Source organism: Chaetodon auriga, chromosome 3 (assembly GCF_051107435.1).
Source record: "Chaetodon auriga isolate fChaAug3 chromosome 3, fChaAug3.hap1, whole genome shotgun sequence".
In the NCBI taxonomy this organism is placed as follows: Eukaryota; Metazoa; Chordata; class Actinopteri; order Chaetodontiformes; family Chaetodontidae; genus Chaetodon; species Chaetodon auriga.
In genome coordinates this window covers 29,213,403-29,231,659 of record NC_135076.1, presented here as the reverse complement: position 1 = coordinate 29,231,659, position 18,257 = coordinate 29,213,403, and the positions used below count along the sequence as shown (strand labels likewise).

Here is an 18,257-nt window from a genome sequence, read left to right as displayed (position 1 = left end):
ATTGCCACGTAATTACGGGGCTCTCTTTCATTTAAGAGCGAGAGCGAGAGAGAGAGAGAGAGAGAGAGAGAGAGAGAGAGAGAGAGAGAGAGAGAGAGTACAGGGTCTATGGCCTGGAGGTGCGGCGGTAACGTCCTGCCTCCCCGCGCCTAGCTGCCGCTGAGCCAGCTTTGCGCACACACGGAGCTTTGCGCATCTGGTCGTCATCAGCAGCAGCAGCTCTTCCTGCTCAGATGTGACTCAACCAGAGTGGGAAGAGAGCTTCTCCTCACAGGACTTCTCTGAAAGCCGTCTCGCTCTCAGGCAGCAGGACGAACTGGTGTTTTTCGTGTTCGCCGTTGACGCGCACCGCCGGATGGATTGGCTGTAGGAGTTTGATCGGGAAAAGCAGGCGAGGAGAAAAGTTTGCTGAAGTTTTTTCGAGCCTTCCGCGGCTGATCTGGATGTGAACAGATCCGCTTCCTGCTCGGAAGAACCGAGTCTCTCTCTGGCTGGTTTGTGGAGGCGCTGCTTGTGCGTTCTGCATGCACGGATCTGCTTGGCTCGCTTCTAATTCTTCTCTTCCTTCTTATTGCCGCTCCGCTTTTCCCGCTGTTCCCCACTTGCGTCATGACTTCTAGCTATGCACATGTAATGGACAGGCAAGCCACGATATCAAACCGCCTGGAGAGTCCGATCACGTCTAACCTGGACAACCTGCAAGCCAAAAAGAACTTCTCGGTCAGCCACCTGTTGGATCTGGAAGAGGCCGGGGAAATGGTCGGCACCCAGGCGGACGAGAGCGTCGGGGAGGCGGGGAGGAGTATGCTGGAGTCCCCGGGGCTGACCAGCGGGAGCGACACGACCCAGCAGGAGAGTAAGTGAAAAGCAGAGCCCGAACAGGCTGGGACCGAGCAGAAGAGGTCAAAAGCAACTTTAAGTCTTGTGACCAAAATCTTAAAATTCCTTTGAGGTGAAAACAACACGTTATCAGGTTTGATCTCCGGAAAATACTGCAAATTTCACTGAAATGTAGCTCTAATGACACGCTGGAAACTCCAGTCATTTGTTTTCATTATGCTGCGGCGCGTGTCCGTGCGCAGAGCGCATGAATGGAGCTCTGCAGAGAGCAGCGCGCATGGAAGGAATCCTTTAGTGAGTTTTGGCAATGCATCATCCCTGACGGCCTCCCCCTCAAAACGGCCATTAATTCACCATTAACACTTTGATGTCAGTGAGGTATGGTGATGTTGGTGGACATGGTCAGTGAAGTAACCTTGCGAGTCAGACTCGGGGGTAATAAATCTCGTTCTCATGAGTGTTGACCTAAAGGAGGCCGCTTTCTTTTTTCTTTTTTTAATGCAAATTTTGTAAATAAAAGCGAGTAAAAACTGAAAGAAGTTTATTCTAAAGAAAAAAAACTTTGAGTGAGTCACGTGACGTCCTGACGCGTGTGATAGTTTGATGATCAACATCTGTGACAATTTACCACCAAATAACGAAGAAGGCCAGTTTTTCACCCGTCACTCATTCCTCCGCGTGTGCGCAAAAATGAGGCCGAGTTTGGTGACTCAGCAGCGGCCACTGCTCTGCGAGCTGCCGCTGACGGCCCGGCCTGGAACCAGCCTCATTATTTTCAGCTTTGTCGCGTTGAAAGGCGCCTTTGCGCGCGCGGACGTTGGCTAAAACTACCCGCCGCTCGCCTCTCCGGCGCACCGTTGAGAGAGTAAATAAACGCTCCCTCCCCCTCCGCCTCCTCCTCCTCCTCCTCCTCTTGCTAGCAGAGGCTGACAGAAACGTTTCAGGCTTTAATGAGTGTTATTGTTATTTTTTAAAGGCTAAAAATCGGAGCGGCGGTGTGAGAAATATGCGGGAGGAAGAGGAGGGTCACGTCGTTAATTCACGGTGATTTTCGGGCTGTCAAACTCTTTCAGAGTATCTGAGTCTCAGCATTTGTTACATTAAAGCGCGTCTCTCTCCATTAATTAAAGAATCAAAGAAGTGCATCTCAGCTCATCTTATTGAGCTGAAAGATGATTTTAATGAAGCCGCTTAAAAAACAAACAAACAAAAAAACAAAACAAAACAAAACAAAACAACCGAATATTAGTTTGATGAGCAGGAGGGTTTGTGCTCTTCTTCTAGGTGTCGTTGAGTTTTTCAGATTCACTCAGATCACATTTTATCTGAAACGTTAGGGGCAGAAAGGTGAAAGCCACAGGTGGTCTGAACAGCTGACATTTTAAAACCATTTTCCATGAATACTAATGAGCGCGTGATGGAAACATCCAAAAACCAGCACTCCACAGAAAAACAGCAGAAATGTGTCTGACGATGTTCGGCCTCCTCCTCCTCCTCTTCGCTGATGCTGCTCATCACATCAGACCCATCTCACGTGCTGGCCACACTGGCAGCTGCAGGACGATGATGATGGTGATGATGATGATGGTGATGGGGATAGCTTTGATTGGCTGTTTTAATTGTCACCCTGCAGCCTTAATTAAAAGCTTTCCGAGGCCAAACCGCAGCTCAGGATCTGCTCCGCTATTAAAAGAAGTCTGGGAGTCTTTGGGAACACGATATTTGGATTTTATAAGTTTTTATTTTCGTCCCCATGAAATAAAACTCAAAACACGTCATCCAGGAAATAACAGAATCTCATGTGAAAGTCGTTAATTTTAAAATAGAATTTTACACGTTAAATTTACTAAAATCTGTTTTCTTTGTGTTTGAGAGGCCGAGTCACATTTCCACTGTGCAAAATAAAAAAAAAAAAAAAAAAAAAAGAATGAAATCAGCTGAAAATAAATTCTGCATTCACACAGGAGAGAGTCATTAAAATATATTTCATATCTGAATCGGTCATGTGATCAGATTAACGCACTTTAAGGCTTTTTTCTGGCCCCCTGTCGCTCCTCGTGGCCTCTCCGAGCTTCGTCCCAGCAGAACAAATGTCGGTCCTGCTCGTTGTTCTCCGTCATGAAACGGGCGATGATGATGGAGCGCGTCATGGTTTTCATTTGAAGCTGCAGGCAGTCAAACGGCTCTTTCTGAGAAGTGCGCGCGGTCACCGGTCACCATGTGCGGCCGCCATCAGCGTTAACAGCCGCTCCTCACTGACTCCTTCCTCCGTCCACCACATCATCCAGCAGAGCTGCAGGGGGAGACCTGCTCAGCGGCCACAGAGGGTTTCAGCTGTCGGTACTTTACTCCAGCCATTTGTTAAATTTCAATTGTGTACATTTTGCTTTTTAGGTAAAGAAAAGCACTTCACTGCAGATAAATGTGAAGTTCTTTAAATAAAATAATGCGACAGAAACATGTTCACAATAGACTGTAATAAATGAAATAGAATAAAATAAAATAGAATAGAATACAGCCTTTAAAACAGCTGCAGGTTTAGATTTTCTAGATTTGAAAACTGTTTTTAATCCGCTGACACTGGAGCTCAGGCAGGCCAGGACCCCCACAGAGGGTCAACAAGATGAACCTGAAAGGTCACAAAATGATTTAGAGGATCAGGAAGAAGAAAAGAATCAGCTGCACAAGACTTTCTGTTTTCAGGGGTTTTTCTTCAATTTTCAAGTCTGAATAGAATTATGGATTTTTGCTTTAAAAAATTAAAGAGAAAAGTAGACCCTCAAAAACAATAAAATATCTCCCAACAAGCAGCAAAGAAAGCAAACAGTTGAAACTCTTCGCTCTTTCTGTGAAGTGAAGTCATTGTGGGGCTGCGAGGAGTCGACGTGAGGAGGGAAAACCAGCTGACTCGTCTTCACAAAGACTCAGAGGCCGAAGAGGCTGCAGCAGCTTCTTCGAACCTCTCGACAGTTAACGGAGCTGCAGAATCAGTGAACCATTTGTCCGAAGGCAAATCAGCTCTTTGCCTGGAGATGTGAGAGTAGGTGCTCCTGTCAGGCCTGTTTGGTGCGTTCACTGACCTCTGATGGAGGATTTTCTTTAACGTCTTTAAGGATCAGAGTTCAGTTTCCTGCTTTGCTCTGCTGTAAATGTGCATCATTAAGATTTACATCAGCTGTAAAAAAGCAAATAAACTCAAGTTCACCAGATGATTAAATTCATAGAAGAACTAAACATTTTCCTGTCTTTCACGCTGAATTATCTTTGTTTTTACAACTTTGCTCAAATTTATGCTTTTTTTCCTGGTGAAATACTGAATAACTGACCAGGCCTGAAAAAATCCCTCCAATGAGACAATGTGAGAGGTGACTTTTCAGGGTGATGAGGACATGCTGGTCACAGGGAAGGGTCGCTCTGCTGGCTCAGTTTAAAGCAGCAGACCAGCAGAGTCACACTCAGCTCGCTCTCAGCTGCCTCTCGATTGGTCGAGACCGAAGGAAGGAAGTTTTTCTCTAATTAGACAACATGGTGACAAGAAAACAAACAGGCTGAGTGTTGACACATCTGCTCCATGACGGAGTGTGTGACAGCCAGCGAGGTGTGTGTGTGTGTGTGTGTGTGTGTGTGTGTGTGTGTGTGTGTGTGTGTGGAAGGTTTAAGAGCAGCAGTCGTGCTTTGAGAGTTTTTCTCTTGAGCAGAAGCGTCCTGGTGGTTTAGTGGTTTTAGGAGCTGAACGGTGTCTCCGGTTCGAGTCCAGGATCTTTGTCACATCTCTCGCTGTTCGTTCTTCGTCCAATCAGCATTAGAAAGTGCTTGAAAAGCCAAAACAGCCATTAAATAGAGCTGTGTGTCAGAGTGTCATGGATATTAAAAATCTCCCATTTTGGAAATAATGAAAACCTCAGAGTTGGAGCCGAAACGTTTTTCCACTTGACTTCAACCTTGCAGCTCCAGATTTTAGGGATTTCTTGTGTCGGCCAGTTTTCCAGCTTTTAGATCAAACATCTTCTCCACATGTTGGGTCGACAATATCAAACTTTACCTTTAAATGTTTTAGATTTACTGAGTAAAGGAAGTCACCAGGAAGAGACGCAGATGAAAGCTCAGGATAAGATTTTCTGTTAAACTTTAGTTTTCAGATCTCTTAATTTTACTTTTAGATCCTCAGATTTTTACCCAACAGCGTTGAACAAAACAGAGCTTTTACTGAAGTAAAAGTATCAATATCACAGTGAAAAACTCTTGTACAAGTACTGCTTTAGATATAACACTGAAGTAAAACATTAACGAGGAATGGACCAGTCGCTGTCTCTTCTGCATCAGCTGAAAGGTCACGCTGCATCACAAAATATTCAGACTGAACTGCAAATTACTCACTTTTCCTTAAATCAAATTTACGAACGAAGAAAAACTAAAACATTATTTTGAAATAAATCTAAAAATTCTCCTAAGAGAAACAAAAAGTGTGTTTTCTCCAGTCGGCTCTGCTAACGTCAGTGAGGCTCCAGCGTTTCTCCTCGGCCCCTCGTTCAAAGCAAAGGAACAAATGAAACCTTGAACAAATCGTTTTTAACTGTTGGCTTTACAAAATCTACTTTATTCTATTTTCAGTCTAAAAGTGTCAATGAGCTGCTGCAAAGAAAAAACCTTTTTCACACCTTCTGAAACAGAAATGCAAGATTTTTTTCTGGTTGTTGAATGTTAAATATGAAAGAGTAAAGAAACTCATTAAAATAATAAATGGAGGCAAAAGTACAAGATTTATTTTTACTGTGGAAACTTTCTCAGCACTGAAATCCTCAAATACAGCAGCAGAAGAGTGAGTGTACTGAGGAGCGTCCCACCTGTGTGTGTGTGTGTGTGTGTGTGTGTGTGTGTGTGTGTGTGTGTGTGTGTGGGGCTGTAATTAGGCAGCACCGTGGATGATCACAGCCGGTTTTCCATGTGAAAGTGTTATTTTGTGGTCTTGTTGTGGAGCCACAGAGGCCCCAGCACTGATTCCAGCCTGCAGGAGCTCACGGAGCTGGAAGGTGTCTGAGCCGACGTGGATCAGACGTTCACGTTAGCAGGAAGGACGCAGTCAGTCCGTCTGTCTGTCTGTTTGTGAGATAATCAGACCAAGAAGTGGTTCGTTTTTGGTGCAGATTGAAGCGTTTTGAAATCAGATCTTAGAATCAGGTCACCCAAACTAAAAGCTAAAAATCATCAGTGATATCTGTGGTGCTGCAGATGCTTTTGGTTTGTGTTTGTGCAGGTTTTGAGCGATCTGTCTCTGACATGAGAGGAATTTACTTTGTGGTGCTCACATTTAAAAAAAAAATTAAATTAAATTTAAATTTTAAAAAATCAACCAAAACATGGTTTTCCATTGTGGATGACCCTGAACGCCGTCCCGCCGTACCCGAGGACTTGTTTCTGGAAAAAGATGTCACTGTGGTGTTATTGTGACAGAGTACTTTCCGAGCTGTGGGCTTCACATGTATCTGTGTTCAGTGTGAGCGACCTTTAACACCCATCAGTACGAATCTGCCAAACACCTTACGACAACTGTCACTTTGAGTATTTTCATTTCATGTTTGCTTGAAGTGAACAGAGGCAGACAGGAAGTGTGTGTGTGTGTGTGTGTGTGTGTGTGTGTGTGTAGTTTACCTACCTGGCCATAGCAACACTTTGTGTATTTTGCTGTCTTTAGTTACAGCGACTGTGTTTTCGTCTGATTCAGTGATGGAGGTCAGAGTTCAGATCCTTCTCTGAAGACAAAGCTGTAAATTGTGACGTAAACTGTTCGTGGTTCAAAATGTGGAGTACAGAAGTATCACCTGTACTCTCCTAAAGTATTACCTGTACTCTCTTAAGTATCACCTGTACTCTCCTATTGAAGGCAGAAGTGGTCGGCAGCAGCTGGAGCTCAGGTGGCAGGTCAGGGGACAGTTGTGGGGTAAAGTCGTCGATGAAGGCCTGAAATCCAACCTGCTCCGGTGTTAGAAGGTGATGAAGTGTCAGAGTTAATGACATGTTAACGCGTGAGCAGCCTCTCAGTGCTAATTCAGTTTCCTGTTTAGGTTAAATTATGACGATACACAATCATCTCCACAAGCCGGACATGCAGAGAGCGAGTGGGTTTTTAAAGCGTATTAACAGCGAAGCACACGTGATGTCATGATGATCTCTCCTTGGCTGGACATCAGTGTTGAATTCTTTTAAGCGCTCTGATTATTTAGGTTTGTGATTGAGGTCTGAGGAGGCGCCAGCTGTTCAGAACAGCCTGCAGCAGCAGCCGCTGCATGAACGCAGGCAGCAACAGTTCTTATTAAAATCTGGTGTGGTCTGACACGCGGCTTTGGACGGGTTTTGTTTTTTATTTGACCTCCTCTGGCTGTAGCTGCAGACTTAAACGGGAGACCTGTGTTCCCATCCGGTCCTATAAAGGTTGTGTTACATCACCTTCTTCTTGTGCCTGCAGATGAACAGATGAACACGGAGGAGAAGAAGAAGAGGAAGCAGCGCAGGAACAGGACCACCTTCAACAGCAGCCAGCTCCAGGCTCTGGAGAGGGTGTTTGAGAGGACACACTACCCCGACGCCTTCGTCCGAGAGGACCTGGCCCGCCGGGTCAACCTCACCGAGGCCAGAGTCCAGGTATGAACCTTCATGTTCACTTCACCACAGTCTATAACTCCATTAAGTTTGAGGGTTTGCTCCAGCAGCAGTGATCTATCAGACAGTTCAACCTTTGATCAAAGGAGAAGAAGGCAGAAAAGTCGATATTCAGACGGGTCTGTGGGCTTCAGACAGTCAACCTTTTGTACTGCGGGGACACAGAAATAAGCAGATTGCTGTAAACACAGAAACTTGCTGAACTGCCTGTTACATCAAAAATGGTTCTTGAAGTTCTGCCGACTGTGTGGAACCTGTGAAGGAACCCTCAGATCCTCATGGCTCCAACAGGATTCATTAGATGCTTCATAAGCTGCTTTGTTATCAGCAGAGCAGCACGAGCAGCAGCTTCCTCACGTCATCTGGTAGCTCTTACGCTAATAGATTTGGTTAATTAGCCTGTTTAGTGGCTCGCGGTTATCAGGGCCTGTTAGCGTGTTTGGATTTCACATTGTGAGGTTTCAAAGGAACTGATAAGAACTTGTCAGCACCTTCAGTCTGATTTTCATGATAAATCTTCAATAATTGCTGATAGTTTTTAGTCAGCGACGACTGGATGTGATCAGAAAAGTGGATGTAATGATATCTAATTTCCTCAGAGGCCAACAGATCAGTGATAAACGACAAATGTGTTCAACACATGAGCGGCGCAGCAGAACGGGAGCTAAATACGAAATGAGTGATATCACGCTTCCAAATGTCGTCAATTACAGAGCCGAGAATATGGATCTAATATCTAAAATGCAACTCGAGTCTTTTGGTGGAATTTGTCTTTGTGGGTGTAGCTTTGGGTTCGGGGGGGGGGGGGGGGGGAGTCAATCCTGAGACTGAGATGAAGCTTCGGTTTCAGCTGCAGCCACAAAATCTAAAATAAACGCAGTGAAGATACACAATCACAATACCCAGTTTGTACGTATCGATCAATAACTGTAAAACAAAGAACGAGGGTGACGCGCCCCCTGCGACCCCCCCAGCTTCAGCCCTGCTGCTGTTATCTCTTCTCTGCCTGCGTTTCCTGTTTGTATCCTCACTGCTTCTTCAAATGAAGACAAAGAAGACAGATGTGACTGAGTGTATTTTTAGCCCTTAGTTTTGTAACCAGGCTGCATATCATCATGTATCTCCACCAATCAGATGGCTAGTGACCTGACAGACAGAACCCAGGGCGGCACAGTCCCATGACAGCTTGATGTAGCTCATGAAGCTGAGAGGCTCATCCTGAGACCTGAAGGCGATCTGTGTTTCAGCGTTTCTGTCTTCTGGAAGTCTTTGATCTGGACTGAAGGTGGCGAGGAAGATGGTTGATACTCAGAGAAACTGACTAACGATGATTTCTCTATTAAACAACGTCACTAATGTCGTTTAATAGAGAAATCATCAAACTTTCTCAAGAATGACCTTTAACAGCTAAAGAGGTTTTAGAGTCGTTCAAACTGTCAAAGAAAGAAGTCCCACCCAGGCTGGACTTTCAAATGTGAACGTCTGTGCATTTGTTCCTTTAAATGAACTCAGGCCTCGTGATCAGTGATGTGATTGAGCACACACAGCAGATCTGATGTGTCGACTGCAGGTCAACATGTTTCTATGTTGTGTTTTTGTGTGTTTAATCGCCCATTTTGTGAGCGCGGCAGTGAGAGTGTTAGCTCTGTGGGCAGAGCGAGTGGGAAAGAGGAAATGGTGATGTTGGAGGGAGAGAAGCAGCACATCTGTGATTAATGTGTAGCAGAGAGCGATGCAGAAATCCTTTGATAAAAGAGACTTTGGGCTCATTCCTGAGGCCGTGCGTCAGAGGACGGCGAGCCCCTGCGAGCGCCCACGGCTCCTAATAACGGATCATCTGTTTATCAAGGGGGGGGGGGGGGGGGGGGGTGAGTTGTAGATGAAGGATGTGTGTGTGTGTGTGTGTGTGTGTGTGTTCAGAGAATCGAGAGGAAAAAGCTTCTGGTGGATGTTTGAGTTGAAGTTCTGCTAACAGTCCACGTAAAGGTCACAGCTCATTGGCTCTGGATGTAAAGTGTCACTAGCTGATTGGTCCAATGGGAACTCTTCTCTCTGAGCACACTGGGCTGATGCTCTGCTGTCTTGGGTGCTTCTTGGTGACTATGAACTCGCTCATCCTGTTGTTGTTTTTGTTCCAGGTGTGGTTCCAGAACAGGAGAGCTAAGTTCCGCCGGAACGAGCGCGCCATGCTGGCCAGCAAAAACGCCTCGCTCCTCAAATCTTACTCAGGAGACGTGACGGCGGTGGAGCAGCCGATCGTACCGCGCCCTGCGCCACGCCCTAACGACTACCTGTCCTGGGGCTCCGCTGCCCCCTACAGGTAGAGACCACTCTGTTTCCTCACCTGACACTGACATCACAACACCCCGTGGACACACCTGTACTGACGCCTCTGTGAGCTGATCTGTGACAGCGAAGGAAGAAGTCAAACTGCTGAAGGACAGAAAGTAAAACAGATAAAGAAATCAGTGACTTTAAATGAGTCTCTGTCATGTGGGACGTAAGATCAGTGGAATGTAGTGGAGTGAAAACTATAAATACTACAGTATTACTGCAGTACAACACCAAACCACACAGTTGAAAACGGAGGACTGACACTACAATAACCACATGTTCACACACACACACACACACACACACACACACACACACACACACACACACACACACACGCACTGACCCCAGCACTGCTCTCTGTTATTGTTTCATTTCCTCCTCCTCCTCTACCTGCACATACTCCTCATAGTTCCTCTGACCGTCTTCATCTCTTCTGATCCACCTGGACTCAAACTGATGAGCTGCAGGTCAGCGTGACGTTTAGCGTGTCTTTGTTTTATTCAGTCAAACTTTATTCAGGCGCGTCCACGCGGGCATGAATCGACTTCAGTGCAACAGAATGAGCTCGTTGGTTTCTACTGAGGAAGAAAATCTTTTAAAAGCTTCTTTTTCTCCTCAAACAGCTGCTCACACTAGTTTTTATCAGACGATCAGGAGGAAATAGGACTTCTGTTGGGACTATTTTCAGCAGCGGATGAATCCACATTTGGTGCTGTAGTGAGTGTTTGTAGCAGCAGGACGCTGTGTGTGTGTGTGTGTGTGTGTGTGTGTTCATGGTGATGAAGGAGCAACAGTGAGGCTCACTGATGTGTTTTAATGGAGGACGAAGCTCGATCACACTGACACACACACTGAACTGTTAGCGGTTAGCAGTTAGCGTTCAGTGCTGGTTTGAGTCTTTTTTCAGACTCAGTTTCAGATGATTAATCCTGAACCTTTAAGGCGCTCTGGTTTGAGGACACGAAGGCTTTCAGACATGTTGGTCTTTTTCTTTTTGTCTAGTCTTCGTCAAACACTTTCATCATGTTTTAGTTCCAATGAGTGAATATTTTGCGGATATATTTAATGTGAATATTTCATTAATGTGTTGATTTAAAAAATGTTTTTAGCAAATAAAAATTGACAGTATATGAAGCGAAACGTCTGATTCCCTGCTCGACCTTTTACGTATTGAGAAGCAGGACTTTTGTTTGTAACGTAGTATTTCTCCGCGGTGATATTGCAGTATTTTGTGGTTTGCTTTGGCTTAACTTTCACAGCGGCCGACCTCTCGGTGCCAAACTGCCATGTTAAATTTAACGTTTAAGCACAAACTGCTGCGCTGCCGTGTGCGCAGAACACGACTAAATCACATGTTCAGCCCTCAGTTTATAGTTTTATGCTCTCCGCTGTTGTAGTATTATTATGCAGTGTAGTATTACAGTTTCAGAAATGATGTGATGTGTGTAAGTTGTCTTTTTGCTCTTTGTGCTCGTGATCTCCGTCCTGCTGATGATTGTTATTTGATTAGAGGCGATGACTGATGATCATATACGTCATTTATGCTCTGTGATGCTCAGATAAACGTGATGCGTGACGCGTTATGGAGATGCTTTATGAGACGTCACGCCCGGACATGAGGAAGACAGTCTTCATGTTTGGTTCTGTCGCTGCTGGTGAAGCTCCAGCGGTTTTAGCTCGTCTTCTCTTCAGTATGCGTTATGCACATTGAAGTCATTCTAAAATATCTAATCTCTGTTCTCCATCTTTGTTTCGCTCATCAGACTCTTCTGACTTCCTCTTCTCTGTCTCTTCGCTGCGCTGTGGCCTTCCTGCCTTCGTCCTCCCTGCAGCCATTTCTCCGCTCTGCACATGTAACCGTGCCGTCCTGCACATATCTCCCTCAGACTAATTGTGTTGAATCCAAACACGCCTTTCCTCGGCCTCGGTCCCGTCGCTCCCCTCTGTCAGCGTGAGCGGGGCGGGGCCAGGTCCTGCGACCCTCCTGACGAGGTGATAATGTGAAAACAAACCGTATTAAATCCACCGTTGACCCCCGTGACCCCTCTCTGCTACACTACACCAGATAATGAAGGCTACACAGAGAGACAGAGCTCTACTGGGCAACATTTTTTGTGACTCTGGTTACATTGGTCATGATTTACAGTAATCCTCCGTTATGAAACTGGGTATAAAGTGTCAAACCCTGCGGCCGCGGCTCAGACTCACTGAGAGCTTTTTGGCCGGACGCAGAGCAGCGAGGGAAATCTGTTGTGAAACAGGAATAATGCTATGTGGAACACGCTAATGTGGTGCTAACACTTCACTGTATATTATCCTAAAGCTGGTATCCGATGCCGGAGGGGGGGCCGGTGCGAGTGCCACAGAAAATGCTGCCCTCAGAGAACAAGTACGCTTTCACTTTACTCCATTTAGTTCTTGTCTTTTTGAGGAAAAGCAGCAGTGTTCTCCTTTCAAGAAGAATACTGCTGCTCTTTCACACTTTCATACAGTCTTGTCTGTTTTTTTTTAATTGTATTTTTTGAATTTTATTTTGCCTTTTGGGTTTTTTTTTTAATTAATTTTTCACTTTCATTTAAATGCAATAAGGTTTTTTGTTGTTTTCAAAGGCTCTAACCAGGATTTTTGCACATTTCAGCCAATTTTCAGAAGCATTAGTTGAGTTAATTGCAGCCGTTTCTTTCCTCTCATTTCTGATTTAAAACCAGCAGATTCTGCTGCTTCAAACATGCTGCAGGCAGAGAACCAGCGAGCGTCATGTCTGCTAAAGTCACGTTATCGCTGCAGACTTTTTAAATCCACCTGCACTCACAGCTGAATTATCACACAGTGATAATCGCACATTACACTGAGCTTTAAAGAGAAAACAGCTGATCCATAAAGAAAAATTTAACAAATTTAGTTATTTTTAGTATTGACGTTATATCCGTGTCAAATATGGAAAAATTAGAAAAGACGTTATAGAGTTATTCAGATCGACGTGTCTCATGATGATCAGGATGAATCCTGAAGACAAACTGAATGAAAGCATCAGAGAAGTCCACAGTTTAGGAACAGAAACTGACAGAGGAGGACAGAGGAGGACAGAGGAGGACAGAGGAGGACATCACTCTGACTCCGACAAACGCAGACGAGATGCTGACCCAAACAAAAGCAGAGTTTCAGCCTCTGGAAATTGACTACTGGCATGAACTGAAAACAAAGGCTGCACAAATTTATGGCGTTTTGGTCAAAAAAACAAACAAGTCAGTAAATCATGAGCAGCGAGACTCGACTGTTTGGTGAAACAGAAAGACAGATTTGTCCTCCGTCCTAAAGAGGAGAAAAAAAAAACTCACTCCCAAAACAAGAGACAAAAAAACAGAAAAAAGCCAAAGATTAGACGAGAAGACGACGCTGATGCTGAAAAGGAGCCAGAAGGAAACAAAGTGTCATTAACAGGAACTCTGACTGTTCAAACTCTCATCTTCATCAAAGGCATCTGCTGATGAAGGTCATGAGACGTGGCAGAAAGCTCCAGTTAGAGGACTCATGGCTAAAAATCCACTTGTTTTACTTTGTTAATGAAGTCATTTCAGGCGTCAGTGTGAGAAAGTGAGCTCGGTGGGTGAAGCGATCGAACAGCAGACGATTCAAGACAAAACTGAGACCTGACCCTCGTTAAAGGTCGAGTGGGAGGAAACAGAGACGTCTTCTTCCAGACTGTGTGCCAGTCCGGAGACGAGTTAATCGAAGTTACTGGCTTATATTTCAGTAAAAGTTCAAACTCGTGCTTTGAAAGTGGAGCTGTCGGCTGATCCACAGTCAGGGTAAAATGTGCAGAAATGCTGGTGAAGTTCCTTTTGGGGTTTCTGTCTTGTGAGCGTCTTAACATCAGATTTAGTCTAAATCTCTTTTGTTCCTTTTCATATTTCCACAGCTGAGGCTCATGAGCTTCAGCTCGCTGTCAGCCACAGGTGATGTAACCTTTTCCCCGTCTTTCCCCTCCCCCTCAGCGCCATGGCCACCTACCCGCCCACCTGCTCCAACACCAACACGTCCCAGGGAATGAACATGGCCAACAGCATCGCCAACCTGCGGCTCAAAGCCAAGGAGTACAGCTTGAACCAGGTGCCCACGGTCAACTGAGAGGAGGAGGAGAGGCTGGGGGCTCGCGCAGGAGGGGAGGGGACCCTCTCTGCCGCCGGACCCCCGCGGACGGACACCGTCTCTGGGACGAGCACCATCTCTCTCACCCTGGATCGCGAAGCCTCCTCTCCTTTGTGGAGCAGCCTCCATTGAGTACTATTACACCCACATGCAACATGCTGGACTACGAGTGATGGCGGGATTCTCCCCAAGCCGCCTTTTTTATTCTCCTGAGCATCACTGAACTCTTGTTTGTTAAAAAAGACATCTAGGCCGGATGCTGTAGCCGAATGTCTGCGTAGTTTTACATTTGTGATTGTGACTGAAGCGGAGGGCGACGTTCCCAAACATGGTTGTGTTTTCAGTCAGAGGACTTGATCTCAGCGGAGACTCGAGCGCGGACTACGTGGAATTCCTTTGGTCCCTTCGGCCGCGGCGTCGGATCAAATTACACACCAAACGTGGGATCAACAACACTTTTTTTTTTCTTTTAAAATCAACAACAAACCGACGAGAACTTCTGACATTTATCAATTTCTTTAAAAGAGTTAGTTTTGTTTTTCCACATTTCTTTCCATGTTATACCACTGACGAGCAAACATTTTCAACGCATTTTGATTTTCATGTAATAGTCCAATATAAAGGAGAGGCTAATGTATTTCTGAATCCAAACCCAGTAGATTCTCTTAATTTCCTATGATATCCTTTAATTGTAACAGAATTAAAACTTGTATATTAATAAAAATGCATTTCAAGCAGTGCAATGGCACAGTGTCCGATTCACAGATCTTACAAAGGAGGGAAACTTTTCCACGCTTTGGAAAACTTTTTGGAGAACTGTGAGGGAATCATTATGGTTGGAAGGTTTTTAAATCATCAGAAACAAAAATACATGATTGCTACAACGCAGTCAGACTTAAATCATGCTTCACAAACTGTAAGAAATAAGCATGTTTATACTTGAGACCATTTGGAAAGCAAAGTGATGTTGGACCTCGTGCACGCCCCATAAAAGAAAGATTTACAGCTCGAGAACAGATTCTCCTTCGCAGAAACCTCAAGCTGTTGCTGCTTTGTGTGTTTTCTTTTTTCTTGATTACCGCAACCTGAAATTTCCATCTTAAAAACAGGATATTTATGAGCAGGGAAATCCTCTCCTTAATATGGAGGGCCCCTGGGCCTCGTTTCACTCTGCGGCTGTCATACAAGGTGTTTCTTCTCCTCGGCCCCTCGCAGCCTCCACCGTCGACGAACACGTGTCCACGTCGCTCCTCGTATGGTGCGCTCGGGCCGTTAAAGGGGGCTCGAATTCAGCTTTTGTGAGACTACGAGTACAAAGTGCTCGATATGTGCGCTCACGTGAGAACATAGCCTGTGGAAATATTTTCTGGAGCAGTTTATTGTTTGCAGTTCACAAAGCCCCAGAATCAGCGAGCGGTTTCTTTTTCACAAACTGAACTCCCTTCAAAAAGTCAAAGGTTTTATTTTACCGTGACTGTGGCAGACATCACACACACCAAGGAACTTTGTCTTCAACATATTCTAAATTCTTTTTGTCTTCTGTTGAATTCGGCATAGAAAAGAACACCTTAAATTTTAGTTACTGAGAACTTTTAGCTTTAATATTTGCTGTTCGCTTTAAACTCCATACTGTTGTTTAGCATCTATCATCAATAATTCAGCATTTTAGCTTCCTGTTTTGTTCTGTTTTTCAGGTACTCTTTCTTCAGTCCAGCTTTGACATTCAGGAGTATTTTATTGTGATTTTTACTTCACTGCTTTCATCTGACAGTCTGAGATGCTTTACAAACTATCTGTGCTGTTTGCTGAAGGCCTTTTAGAAACGGCCTCTTGTCGCTTAATGAAAGTGTGTTTTTGACTGAAGAGTTTCAGAAAAAGAGCGAAGTCTGAGGATCTTTCTGACTTTGGCATGTGATCCTTCATCAGAGCTGAGGGCAGGGAAATCCCCACGAAAGCATGAAAATTTGGGAGCTTTTTGTCATTTCATCATCTCCAGCGTGGGAGGTGTGACGGCTTTGAATCTGTTTATTTTGAATGCAGGACTTGTACTTGTGAAAGCGTCTTTCTTCCGCTGCAGTTTTCCCATTTTTAACTAAGTGAAAGATTTAAGGACTTCTTCCACTTGTTTAAGTTGTGTGTTTAAGCCGAGTGAGTCTTCGTGGTAATAAAGAGGCGGTTCATTGATGTGACTTCGGGGTTTTCGCTGCCTTGTATGCCACATTAAAAAGGGAGATTTGTGTTTTCTTTGCAGCCGTTTTATTTTCGGCTGTTGGTTGTTTTCCTGATCGCTGATCCCCGACTGTGGTATGTCCAGTGTCAGACCCCGTCCCCCTCTCCCCTGCCAGGCGCCCGGTCTCACCTTTCACAGCCAGGGCCCGGGCTGACCTGAAGTGATTCCAGATGTGGAGATCTTTTTGACCCCCCCACCCTTCGCCCTCCTCCCCCTCATTCTCCTCCCCCCTCTGCGCCCCGAGGCCCTGGCCAGCCACTCCATCAGGGCTGACAGCGTCCCCTCGGACAGCGTCTATCCACGCCCGAGCACATGACATGCAAGGCAGCTCCCCCACCGCTCCTCCTCCTCCTCCTCCTCCCCCTCCCGCCTCGCCCTCACCCACCCACCCCCATCCTTAGCAGCACATCTGGAGCTCATTACAGAGGAGACAGTAAGAGCGAGGGAGGGGCGGGGAGTCTGCGTGAGGAGTGTGTGTGTGCAAGAGAGCAGGAAAGAGAGTGTTTCTTAACCCTTCTCCCTTAAAACATCTACCTTTTTTCCTCTTCCTTTTCAAGCTTTTATCCCTTTTCTCTTTGTTTTTTTTCCCTCCTGACTTCGGGCCCTCCCTCGCTCGCTCACGCAGTGATCTTTGTCCTGCTGTCAGTGCCACATGATCACAAATACTTTATTAATGAGTGGTTTTGGAAAAGAGCTCGGCACAAAAAAAGAGAAAATCTCGGAGCGGTCTGAGTGAAATACTGCACAGCTGTTAACAGTGTGTGGTTTGGGTGAACAACCAAAAGAATGTCCCGAGATGTGGAGTTTCCACGCAAAGTCAAGTTGACTGAGAGGTTGCACTGTTTGTGTGATTAAGTCACTATTATTACACACTTTTCATAAACACAGATGCAGGCTCGAATACACCCTCTGTTGGATTGGAAAGGAAACATAATTAACTTCAAGCTGCCATCTCAAGGTTAATGTCGGCGGCCACATGCACTGTACTCCCTCCGCGTCCAGTTGTTTCTCGTCTTCAGGAACTGAGAAAATCTGGCTGCTTTTTCCCATAAAACAAAAGACTTTTTCTGATTAACGCGGACTTCTTTTGAAAGAATTCACAGGTTTAATGGCCTCAGAAGTCATTAAATACTGGAGACCATGAAAATTTTAAAGGATAACTCCGGTTTATTACAGTTTGGATCTTGTTTTCGTAACACAACAGCAGCGTAAGAACGCAGCCCAGAATTAGCTGCACTGGTCCTGGATGCTTCTGCAGCTCGCCGGCGTTCGGTGCCAGCGCAGGAATAGTGTTTGCTTTATGTGGCGAGGCAGGAAGTGAGGGCCTCTGTATGCTTCAAACAAAGTGCATGTCATCTGAAACCCAGGGTCCACGTTTCTGAAACAGACAAACAGCGCCTGTGCAGGTGTGTGGACATGTGACAGTGGGCGGGGTTACGACGCGCTGCTTTGTTTGGAGCATACAGAGCCCTTAAGAGTGTGAAGGTCCGGGCGGTGCAGCGCCGTGTGCAGATACTGTAATAATTAGGTTTTAAAATCTGCTGCTGAATGTTCGTCATTGAACATCATCTGGTTTTCTGCATCACACAGTCTGTCCAACAGGGCGCCGCTCATGACGTTTAACCAGCTGATAAAATGTAGATTCAGGTTTGTTAGAACTTGGGTCTTAATTTCACAGGTTTGGATCCGTTCTAGTAAAACTGTACCCACCAAATGAATCTGAGCACAGTGGAGTCGAAGACGTCGGATGATCAGACGGTGAACAAGCCAGCGGTTTGACCTCTTCACACCTGAAGGAGGGCACAGGTACAGCAGGTGGAAACTGAAGCAGGAAGTGAGTCTGAACCGTGACGCACGTTCACATCAGAGGGTTCATTTCATCGTTTGTCGAACCTGCAGATTTGTTTCTGATCATGTGACTGACAAGATTTTGTTTTACTGCTGATTAACATTTTACAAGATCTCAGCCTTTAAAACTTATCTGAACAGATTGTAATAAATCTGAATGAGACTTTCATGACGATTCAGATCAAAGTGGCTTCTT

General features: G+C 45.3%; 1 protein-coding gene across 4 annotated transcripts; it reads left to right on the top strand.

The window, feature by feature from the left end:
• The first annotated feature begins 262 nt into the window (after positions 1-262).
• prrx1b (paired related homeobox 1b) lies at positions 263-14,724 on the top strand. 4 transcript variants are annotated; one of them, XM_076726489.1, is made up of 5 exons: positions 263-856; positions 7,304-7,479; positions 9,636-9,816; positions 11,762-11,826; positions 13,830-14,605. In XM_076726489.1, the coding sequence occupies exons 1-5, from the start codon at positions 610-612 to the stop codon at positions 14,154-14,156; spliced, it is 996 nt and encodes a 331-aa protein (XP_076582604.1). In that variant the 5' UTR covers positions 263-609; the 3' UTR covers positions 14,157-14,605. The 4 variants fall into 4 exon arrangements, with proteins under 4 accessions (XP_076582604.1, XP_076582602.1, XP_076582605.1 ...); XM_076726487.1 differs by lacking the exon at positions 11,762-11,826 and adding an exon at positions 12,158-12,223 and having other exon boundaries at positions 9,636-9,817; positions 13,830-14,075; XM_076726490.1 differs by lacking the exon at positions 11,762-11,826 and adding an exon at positions 12,158-12,217 and having other exon boundaries at positions 9,636-9,817; positions 13,828-14,009.
• The last annotated feature ends 3,533 nt before the right edge of the window (positions 14,725-18,257 follow it).

Coding starts and splice junctions, on each gene's coding strand:
- prrx1b (XM_076726489.1), top strand. CDS start 610: ATGACTTCTAGCTATGCACATGTAATGGACAGGCAAGCCACGATATCA. Junction 7,480..9,635: donor TCACCGAGGCCAGAGTCCAG/GTATGAACCTTC, acceptor TTTTTGTTCCAG/GTGTGGTTCCAGAACAGGAG. Junction 11,827..13,829: donor CCTGCGACCCTCCTGACGAG/GTGATAATGTGA, acceptor CCTCCCCCTCAG/CGCCATGGCCACCTACCCGC.